General features: G+C 38.2%; 2 protein-coding genes across 3 annotated transcripts; both read right to left on the reverse strand.

The window, feature by feature from the left end:
• Nucleotides 1–48: 48 nt before the first annotated feature.
• LOC307134830 (uncharacterized protein) lies at nt 49–3,037 on the reverse strand. Of its 2 annotated transcripts, none has more exons than XR_013817606.1 (7): nt 2,835–3,037; nt 2,164–2,237; nt 1,878–1,925; nt 1,711–1,794; nt 1,355–1,560; nt 1,028–1,187; nt 49–929 (listed from the first exon to the last, which is right to left on the reverse strand). XR_013817606.1 is itself a non-coding variant. In XM_079830851.1 (7 exons), exons 1-5 carry the CDS (start codon nt 2,890–2,892, stop codon nt 1,385–1,387), a joined length of 432 nt encoding a protein of 143 aa, XP_079686977.1. In that variant the 5' UTR covers nt 2,893–3,016; the 3' UTR covers nt 49–929; nt 1,028–1,187; nt 1,355–1,384. The 2 variants fall into 2 exon arrangements, 1 of the variants encoding a protein (XP_079686977.1); XM_079830851.1 differs by having other exon boundaries at nt 1,878–1,917; nt 2,835–3,016.
• A 1,271-nt stretch (nt 3,038–4,308) lies between these two features.
• Nucleotides 4,309–9,498, reverse strand: cnr1 (cannabinoid receptor 1). Its single transcript, XM_079831272.1, has 2 exons — nt 9,379–9,498; nt 4,309–8,104 (listed from the first exon to the last, which is right to left on the reverse strand). The coding sequence occupies exon 2, from the start codon at nt 8,078–8,080 to the stop codon at nt 6,638–6,640; it is 1,443 nt and encodes a 480-aa protein (XP_079687398.1). The 5' UTR covers nt 8,081–8,104; nt 9,379–9,498; the 3' UTR covers nt 4,309–6,637.
• Between the last annotated feature and the right edge of the window lie 961 nt (nt 9,499–10,459).

Here is a 10,459-nt window from a genome sequence, read left to right on the forward strand (position 1 = left end):
TATTTGTAACATGCAGTTTATGATGGATAATAATTGAACAAACCAGATAAATTCCCATTTGGCATTTTTATTCCACATTTCAAAGTACATTAACTATCAATGATACAAGATAATATAAATTAAATATAACAGACAATAAATAAGCTTAAATAGGCCTATAAATAACAAAAAACATTTTTACTAAAGAACCTGCATGTTTCCAATTAAATTTTGGTTTAAAAAAAAAAAAAACAGCCTTACAAGCAAATTATAACACTTACAATATTTGTTAATAACAAATAGGTCAGCTCTGGGATGAAAAGAATTACCATTAAATATTATATCAAATAATGAGGATATTTGGTACCAAAGAATGTGCAGGATACCAAATAAATCGAGGTATAACATCACATTTAACAAGCCATTTCTAACAATAGCATAAATGGTAATAATTTAGAGTAAAGCTCTGGAGAAGAATAGAACAGTAGTAGAACAGAACATTATAACAAGCCTGACTATGGGTTCTCCGGTTTTCCCCGACCTCCAGAATGAGGCAGCGCAAATTGGCTTATCTTCAGTGATTTCTTGTGCGCCTATATAAAGGACAAACAACCTCGCCATCCCATATCTATCCAAGGAGCTGCCTTCAAGGCAGGGTCACAGGGAATAAAAAAAAAGTAATTTCCACAGTGAACAGTGTGGATTGGGTGAGTGTAGCCTGAAACTTCTGGCTTCTTTAGGGGTCTTGATGTTACTGACTGCAGGATAAAGAAAGGGTTCCAGGTGTCAGTAGTCAGCCTAGGTGTAAGAGGTCGGCTGTGGGTCCCTCTCAGCTGTGCGGCGTCTTTTTCCACCTTCACGATCAGATGCTCCTTTCAGGTAACGCATAGCGCTAACCTGGACCGCCTCATCAGTGGCATCCTGGGTTGCCGGGTTCTTCCGGATGGCTCCTGTAGAAAATACAGATCTGTCATTCCATGTGAATGTCATAAGGCCACACACATCTACTTAAATATATAACAAATTTATATATTTATATATATATTACTTTGAACAATGGTCTTCAGGAACATGTCTCTAAAACATGCTTTATCCCCTACACCCGTCCAGGTTGTATTAATGGAAAGGTGATTAGAGAAGATACTCTAAAGCATTCGCCACACGGTTGTCTTTAGGTCCCTCCCACATTTGATTGCCAAAAACCGAAGCTGAAAATACAAAAAAGTGTTACAAATTACATATCTCTGAAGCTTCTCATACATAAATATAAAAATGTGACAGGCTGTGATTCAGACTGTAGAATATGCAGTGTACAATCTTAAATTTTACTTTTTAGATTACCCTACAGCATTATAAACAAAATCAGCACACTTACTGGAGCTCTTTATCCTGCCTCAAACTGTTGTCAAGCAACGCCAAATGGGTTGTCTAGGGGGAGTAACAGACCCCCTGGCAGGGATAACTCTCCAAAAGACACATTGGCACTGAAATGTTGCAGCATAGTGTCCATTTTGTTGTCCATGCTATGCACAACATCGCCAAACTCTCCAAGACGTCGCAGCATTAGGGTCTGATCTGCACCTACAGGGGTTCACAGAATAAAAGAATAAAGCAGTCAGTCCTGGTCCCTCAACTACTAAACTATGACATTTACAACTAGGTCTACTACATGTACAGGTGGCCCCAGTGGGAATTAAACCAACAACCACAGGTGTTGTTTGCAAGTTGTACCTGATTGCCCAGTACGAGCAAACGTCGTCAACATTGTCCCAACTTGCTTCACCTGCTCATGAAGTGAGCCGCTGTCATCCGAAGCTACAAAATGAAAGGCATTTGGTAATTTTGGACCTACATCACAGTCAAAAAAGTAAAATTTAAGAAAGAGTGCATGTTCTCACCTGCTCGTGCATTGCTTTCCCTCAGGGCTTGGTTCTCATTCTGGAAATCTACATAAAAAATATTTTATTTTAATTATATATATATATATATATATATATATATATATATATATATATATATATATATATATATATATATATATATATAACAACAACTACAGGCACAATTTTCCATACTGTTAAAGTTTCCAACATCTGCAATTTCCTGTTTGTCCATCTCAACTCCTTTCAATATTCTTCTCCTTATAGCCCAGTAACTAGACATTGTGACTAACAATTTATTTACCTTGAAAGCCGAAACGATTGTCCAACAATAGGTCTCTTGGATGAAGATAACCGATTGTGCTCTGGTCAAGGTATCTGCAAGAAAATGTGAACAAAACCGCATTGTTAACGTTAAATACAGAATATACAGTAGCTATGCTGTGGGGGGAAAAACTGGTCAGCCAAATGTGGAACAGTAAAATGTATTCATTCAGTGTAGTGATTCAAGTAAACTGCATTGTCCTCAAACATAATAAGTACAGCAGTTCAGAGAAATAACTCATAAATGACCTTAAATGCTAGAAGAACAGTAGCAACACAGCACATGTTAGCTAACACTTGCTAAAACTGACCTAACGTTAGCAGCATGCTTGTTCGGACTAACAAAATAATTTAAATAACCTATATACATCATTCTGTTTTGTTAGAAAACACCAAAAGTTAAACTTAAGTCTTTCTAGATGTAAAGCTTTGGCTAACTTACCTACAGTAGCTAGATACATTTTAACATGTAGAACATGCTTGAACTCAGTGTGTAAAAAAGGCGAAACAGCACGTGTTAGCTAACACTGTGTATTGTGCACTATATCAGCGTGCGTGTCTGAACAAACTAATTAAAACAACCTACCGGTATAGCTATACATCAAAAATGAACATAATATTGTGTGACACAAAAAGGAAACATGTACTTACTTAAACGCTCGTAGTCGAGGATATTTTCTGATCTCCTCTCTTCAAATACTAAAACCATGTGATGAGCGGCCGCTGTTGGTAAATCTGTATGTTTTACCGGTTTGTCTTCCGTCTTTTTTAAGTATACTGCCCCTCTCGGCCGGTGGAGGTACTTCTCTGTTTTTTTTTATTTTATTTTTATTTAAATTAGTACATGTATAGACAAGTACAATACAAAAAGTACAATGAGAGAAAAATAAAAATAATAAAGCATTGTGGTACAGTTCCGAATATGTAGAACAAAGAATAACAACAAATGTAACACTGTATATAAAATAAATAATAAAAATAAGAATTCTGAGATAGAAAATACTTTATAATATTAAGGCAGTCACATGAAATTGAAAAGCTTTCAGGTTTCTGTTTTTGTAAGCTTTTTGTTTTGCGACCTCATGTTTGAGAGGGTTTCAAATATTGTAAAAATCAGCTTTATAAGAGGTAATATTAGAGGGCTTCTTTTGAGTTATTCTTGTCTTATGAATGTAGAATTTTTCCTAAATAATTAATAATATATTTTTGTTTTTCAGAAAAATATGGGTTTTGAAAACAAAGTAAAATGTCATGAAGTTAGTTCTAATTTTTTGTCATGTCTATTTTAAAGTCAGTCCAAAAAGAAATAGAAAAAAGGCCAATACAAAAATAAGTGTTATCCTAAAATGAACTTTCAAACTTTCTTAACCCTCCTATTATGCTAAAAAAAAAAAAAGTATTAGCCTACATCCATTAGGCTATGGGTCAAATTGACCAACACTGTTTAAACACACTCGACATGCAAATAATCAAGTGAAAATTTAAATGTAATTTCCTAAACCTAACCTTATCATGGAATCAAGAGTCAAGAATCTGTTATAAACCCTAATGGCTTTGGAGCAAAAAAAACTAATATTTGATATAATTCACATATAGGCTATTATGATTTTATAATCGCTTCAAATGTGAGAACTAGTTAAAATGCTGTCAGTTCCACTCTATTTCCCAACAAGCCAAACATAGCCAACGTGGCTGGTCGAATTTGAGAGTAGAAATCCTTGTATTTCACAGCGGCTTGCCGCCAGCCGGCCGCGGTCCATTAGGCGGAGGCAACCGCCAGAGAAAATGAAGCCGGCGGCCCGCCGGCTAGTCGGCCGCGGCATCTCGCAAGAAATGGGAGTGACGTATTCGGCGGCAAACGTTTCATCACCGCCAGCGGGACGCACCTATAGCCGACAGCTTAGGGCCGGCGGCAAAAAGAAGCCGTGCCGATATTTTTTGCTATCTGGGACATTCTCATTACATCGTTTTTGTAAATCTTGAACACAAACAAATAAAATAAAGGGTAACTGAATGTTGTTCCAGGATCAACAAAGATGCACTTGGTGAAATCATGTTCACCCTTTGACTCCACAATGATGTGACGTAGTTTTAAATAAAAGTATCCAATACGCAGTTTAGGTCAGTAATGACTTTATTTAAAAAAAGAAAGAAAGAAAAAAAAAAGCTTGAAATGGAAATTGAGATACATAGGTGTGCAAGCAGCTTCTGTATTGTAATACATCACTTTGAGACAGACTTTTAGGAACTACTTTGGGACAAAAGCCACTGTTTTTAAGCTTCAATACTTCAGTAGATTCATTTCAGGTTCAAATGTACCTATACTTTTGAAAAGTGCAAACAAAAAGCACCACCACACCATATCACGGTTTAAGGAATATCACTGAACAATATTTACAGTTCAACGGTTTGTTAATTAACTACAAGATTAAATACTAATTTTATTAACACGCTGCGGGTAGTTTTTTTTTTTCTCTGGGCATTTGTGCATGTTGTAAAATCTAGTTCACTTCACATCTCAGAGAAATACATAAGCAGAATGACAAAATAAAAGGCTTAGATCCAACACGGTTATTTCTGTCACTATTATCTGTGACGCTAAACCACAATTACAGGCCATCTTGTAAAAAAAATAATTGAAAATAGTCTTTTTTTTCTGATCCTCACAACATTATAACAGAAAAGTATCATGTGGACCAGATCTTAGGAAAACAAGATTGTACACTTGCTTTCATTATTTAATATACTTTAGGAGCAACAAAACCTCCTCCTCTCTTATAACACTGTCATGTCCATTTAATTCATTGGCAAAACATCTCGCAAACAGAGAGACTTTTATCTTTTATCATTCATCACAAGGATGTTGGATACACTAAATCACCACAGAGCTTTACAACATATTTACATAGATAACAATGTGTGTACACACACACAGAGAGAGACATTATATATATATTTGAATTTATTCTTACACGGTTTTCATATTAAAAAGTTCATTAGCCCCTTATTCCCATGTGAGAAGATATCATTGTTCAAAAACCAAAAATTCAAAGTATAAAAATATAGTTAACTTTCATAAAGCACACACAACATCCACACATATTACATTTAAATATAAGAGCAAACAACAACAAACAAAAAAAAGCCCCAACAGAATTACTAGGTGAGAACCTCTCATTTTTTGAGGGGAAAAAAAAAATTGGCACTTTAGCTATGAAATGTCATATTCAACACTTCATCAAACCAAACTTAAGCAGCTTTGTGTTTTGAACTTTACACATGTTACTTCCCGGCAAGCAATTTCACCGTCTCAGTTAGCCCGATATCGTCAAAATAACCCTCAAATTTGGTTACATGCCAAAATAACTTGTAAAATGTGTGATATTCCATCATGTAAGCAAAGTCAACAGTGATTACAAGGAGTTTGGTTTCATATCTTTGACATGTTCGTGTTCTAGATGACTGGTTAGACGTCTATTAGATTCTCACTGGCAGCCCAAATTTTGCCTAGGCATCATGGCCATGTTCGGACGGCCAAAATTGCTTGCCGGGCGACTGGCAGCACTGCAAAAAATGCTTTTCTTACCTAGTATTTTTGTCTTGTTTTCAGTCCAAATATCTAAAAAATATTGCATTAAGAAGCATTTACTAGACAAGCAAAAGTTTTTGTCTTACTTTGGTGGAAAATAACTCAAAATAAAGGGAGTTTTTGCTTAAAATAAGCAAAATAATCTGCCAATCGGGTAAGCAAAATAATCTTGTTTTCTGTTTGAATTAAGATTATTTTGCTTACCCCATTGGCAGATTATTTTTGCTTATTTTAAGCAAAAACTTCCTTAATTTTGAGTTATTTCCCCCCAAAACAAGACAAAAACTTTTGCTTGTCTAGTAAATGCTTCTTAAAGCTACACTGTGTAACTTTTTTAGTTTATTCTTAGCTAAAAACACTTGGTTCTTTCGGAAATATATGTGCTCATTAATGTATATTTACTTCTTTCAAGTAATAAAGTATTCTCGTAAGTTTATAATATGCCATTGAAAATACATACGGGTGAGGGGTTCGAATGCGGGTCGCCATGTTGCTCCTCCATCTTGAAAGTACATTAGCCAAAGAGGGACATACCCGTAAATTCAAGCTTCGCCTTTGGCGTTTTAACACTCGATGGCACCTTGTCGAATGTGGACGAGGTCGAGCTGGAAGCCATGTTAATCTTGGACTAAATCGGCCACCGTAGGAGTTAAAACGAAATCGAATATTAAACAGAAACTAATATTCACAGGATGGTCATATACCTTTTCACCACTAGATGGGGGAAAATATCACACAGTGTAGCTTTAAAGTAAGATTTTTTAGATATTTGGACTGAAAACAAGACAAAAATACTAAGTAAGAAAAGCATTTTTTGCAGTGAGTACACACACATTCTTTTAAGACGTGATGCATCAGAGCACAATCAAACGGCTTCAGCCGACGTCTCGGCCGAGACGGACATTGTCAATTTGGCTATTTTCACAGTGGTCTTCACGCAGCTTTCGGCCGCACGGTTGGCGGCGATGTGGTGATGCCTCTGACAGTCCGACTCCAGGCTGTTGTCTAGAGTCAGGGTCGTGCTGGAGGTACTCCTGCAGCCCTGGCAGGTGGTGAGGAAGGCCCGCCGCAGGTCTTTACTCCTGAGGGCGTAGATTATTGGGTTAACGGTGGAGTTGAGCAGGCACAGCATACTACAGAACGCAAACACCGTCTTAATGTTGTCATCCATCCGCCAGAACAGATCATACACCATGATGGCCAGAAGCGGCCCCCAGCAGATCACCAACACCACCAGGATGAGCACCAGCGTTTTGGCCAAGCGGATGTCCATGCGCACCTGATCCGGCCGGGCGGTTTGGACCTTCGTGCCGTCGGACGAGTGTACGACTAGGCTCTTCTGGGATGTGCGTCTCAGCATCCTCACCGCGTGGTGGTGGGCCTTCCACAGGATGTACATGTAGGCGTAGATGATGAACAAGACCAGGACGCTTGTCACGCCGATCCAGAACATCAGGTAGTTCTCGTCGATTAGAGGAAAGATGTCGGAGCAAACCGAGTTGAGCCGCTTGCAGTTCCAGCCCAGCAGCGGCAGCACGGCGATGATAATGGAGATCGCCCACATCATGCAGAAGGCGATCACCGCTTTTGTGCGCGTCACGATGCGCCGGTACGCCAACGGGCGGTGGATGGAAATGTACCGATCGATGGCGGTGAGGAACAGGCTCCCCACAGACGCCGTGAATGAGGCCGTCACGCCGCCCAGCTTGAAGAGGAAAATATTCGGGCTGTCTTTGCGGTGAAAGACGTGAAAGTCCAAGAAGCTGTAGACGAAGATCACACTCCCGAGGAGGTCTGCAATAGCCAGGCTACCGATGAAATGGTACGAGGGCCTGCAGCGCAAGGTGCGCGACTGCAAAATCACACACAAGACCACGAGGTTCTCCAACACCGTAAAAGTCCCCAGTGTGAGAGACAGCACCGCTATGGCGAGCTGTTGGCTCGGGGTCAGTATCATGAAGCATTCCATGTCCATAAAGTTCTCCCCACACTGCAGGCTACTCCCATCTTCTCCCAGGCTCCAGTTCCCAAACACATCAGAGCTGTTCGTGGGATAGAAGGGGATACCTTTCACGATGAGCTCCTCGTCCGGCCCCACTTTCTCCGCGAATGAGCTTCTACGGTAAGCTGCGAATGGCTTGGGCAGTGGGTATCCGCTCTTGCCGAAGTCGCCATCGAGGATGTGGTCGTCGTAGCCGATATCGTTGGAGCCGATGTACTGAAGTCCGGAGGTGATGGTCCTGAACGTGGTTTCCGCCACTCCATCCAGAACAGATTTCACATCGGACTTTGAGGCAGGGAACAGCATGGTCAGAGATGCTCTAAAGGAAACCTATTGGATGAAATTGGGAGAGTGTTTGTTCAAACAAGACTGACGGAGGCGTATGGATCCTCATTATTCCAAGATAACAGAATATTGAGCCCTCGAAAGCTCAATCGATGCCTCACTGAGCACAGAAATAAATGCCCCATCATACCGCTCTTGTATTTTTTGCGCTTGTTGTTTTTCTTGCATGGATGGGCACCTAGGGATTATTACTCAGAGAGACGGGTTTTGAATAATTGATGCCTGCAGCTGACAGACTCAACCCAAATACCACACTACAGTCATATAACGGCTAACAACTTAGTACGCAACTTTATATTGGTGTTTTTGAAATCTCATATAAAATTAAAGATACAATTGAAACATACACTGCATTTCGAATACATTATAAACTCTGAAAACAGTAACGGCATTTTAAGATATAATATACACACAGAGAAAAGGGTCAAAATTATCTCTAGTTAAATATCAAATATCAGTAATTGTATTTACACTAGTGAAATGTCACCATAGGCTGCCATTCATATTCAACAGTTGATATCAGGAATTGAATTGCTACTAGTAAAAATGTTCATTTTTGATATTAACAATTCAATTGCCACTAGTGACTGTTAATTTCTGATATCATGAATGTGATTGTTACTAGTAAGAACGCTGAAATTATATTGATATCAAAAATAGAATTTGAATGGTAGCCTAATTTCACTAGTAAAAAATACAATTACTGATATCAATCATTTTTACAAGTTGAAATTCAATTGTTGATATCAAGAATTCATAGCCTGCGAATGAATAAAAGTCAAAACGGTTTGCCATATAAAACATCTTTGTACCTTGTTTAACTCCTAAAAGGTGCGTATTACCTCAGAGTACAAATACGTACCTTAAGGTACTATATGAACCTTTTTGTGGTAGAAAAAAAGGTACAAAGATGTCCTTTTAAGAGTACTGCCTCAGCGACAAGCTGTTGTACACATAAAGGTACAATTTTGACACCCTTTTCTCTGTGTAGATTGCAAACATTTAATAGTAAATGTGTTTTGGATAATTTCTCTGAATGCCGCTGTGTAATGCAATCACAGTGAACTTCACAAAGATTAATTTATTGTAAAAATACGTAAAATTAACAAAAATCGCGTGAACATGGTGCACTGAGGCGCATTTGTTGATTTTAAACAACTAACTTTTCTGTTTGTGCTGAAATGCGGTGTCACAGAGCTCTTCTAAAGCCTTGTAATACCACTGCAATTGAATTGAACAAAAGATAGATGTAGTTTTACCTTCACATAGTTGGCGCAGGTGTTGCTCTCTCTTTCTCTCTGTGTGTGTGTGTGTGTTCTCGCAGTGATCCAGCTCCACTGCAGCCGGCCGACGGAATGAGCGTTCAGATGCTCGGAGTCTGTCTCTGGGTTTGAGGTTTGTACAAAACGAGATGCTCTTCTCCTCAGCGCGCATCACAGCCTATATGACGCATCACATGTCACATGACCACCCACATACACGAGCATCTTTAATGTCAAAAATGAAAATAACTCAAAAGTGTAATGTATGTGTTTTTTTTTTGGCATGCCTCCTGTTTGTCTAGTTTCCAATGGTTCATCCCCAGGAGGATCTCAAAGAAAACTGACTGCGTGCATGCATGCCTTTTAATCATTTCTGTGCAGAACTCTTTATTTTATTTTTTATTTTTGTTGCAAAATATGATTTGAACAATTAACCCATGCATGCAAAATGATTCTTTCTGAATCATTTATTTATGAATACATTGTTTCTTTTATTTATTGATGAACCATATATGAACATGTACATTTTCTGCCCACAAGGATTCATATGCATCTCTAAAATTGTATGCATTTTGTTTTGTGCATGTAAGGAATGCATTATCAGTCTATTCCAAAGATAAATACAGCCCATAATTCAAGTATGGAATAACAAAAGCGTCAAGTGATTTTTTTTTTTTCAAACCTTCTAATTGCTTATAATAGTATTATAAACCATGAACTAAAGTGAACCACAACAGCACAAACTTTGATATAAAAGTGGTCCAAAAATCACTGTGAACTAGTTGTGTATTATCACGCATATTACTAGGATATTGTCTGTTTATTAGTTCTTATAAAGCACATATTAATGCCTTATTCTGCATGATCATATTCTACATCCCTTAATCAAACCCAATACCTAAACTTAACAACTGCCTTACTAACTATTAATCAGGTTTTCTAGATTTATATAGTGCTTTCTATAATGCAGATTGTTTCAAAACAGCTTTACAGTGATAAACAGGAAAATTATTGCATGTACATTTATGCATTTAGCAGACGCTTTTATCCAAAGCGACTTACAACTGAGGAGTACAGG

This window comes from Gobio gobio, assembly GCF_949357685.1.
Source record: "Gobio gobio genome assembly, chromosome: 12".
In the NCBI taxonomy this organism is placed as follows: Eukaryota; Metazoa; Chordata; class Actinopteri; order Cypriniformes; family Gobionidae; genus Gobio; species Gobio gobio.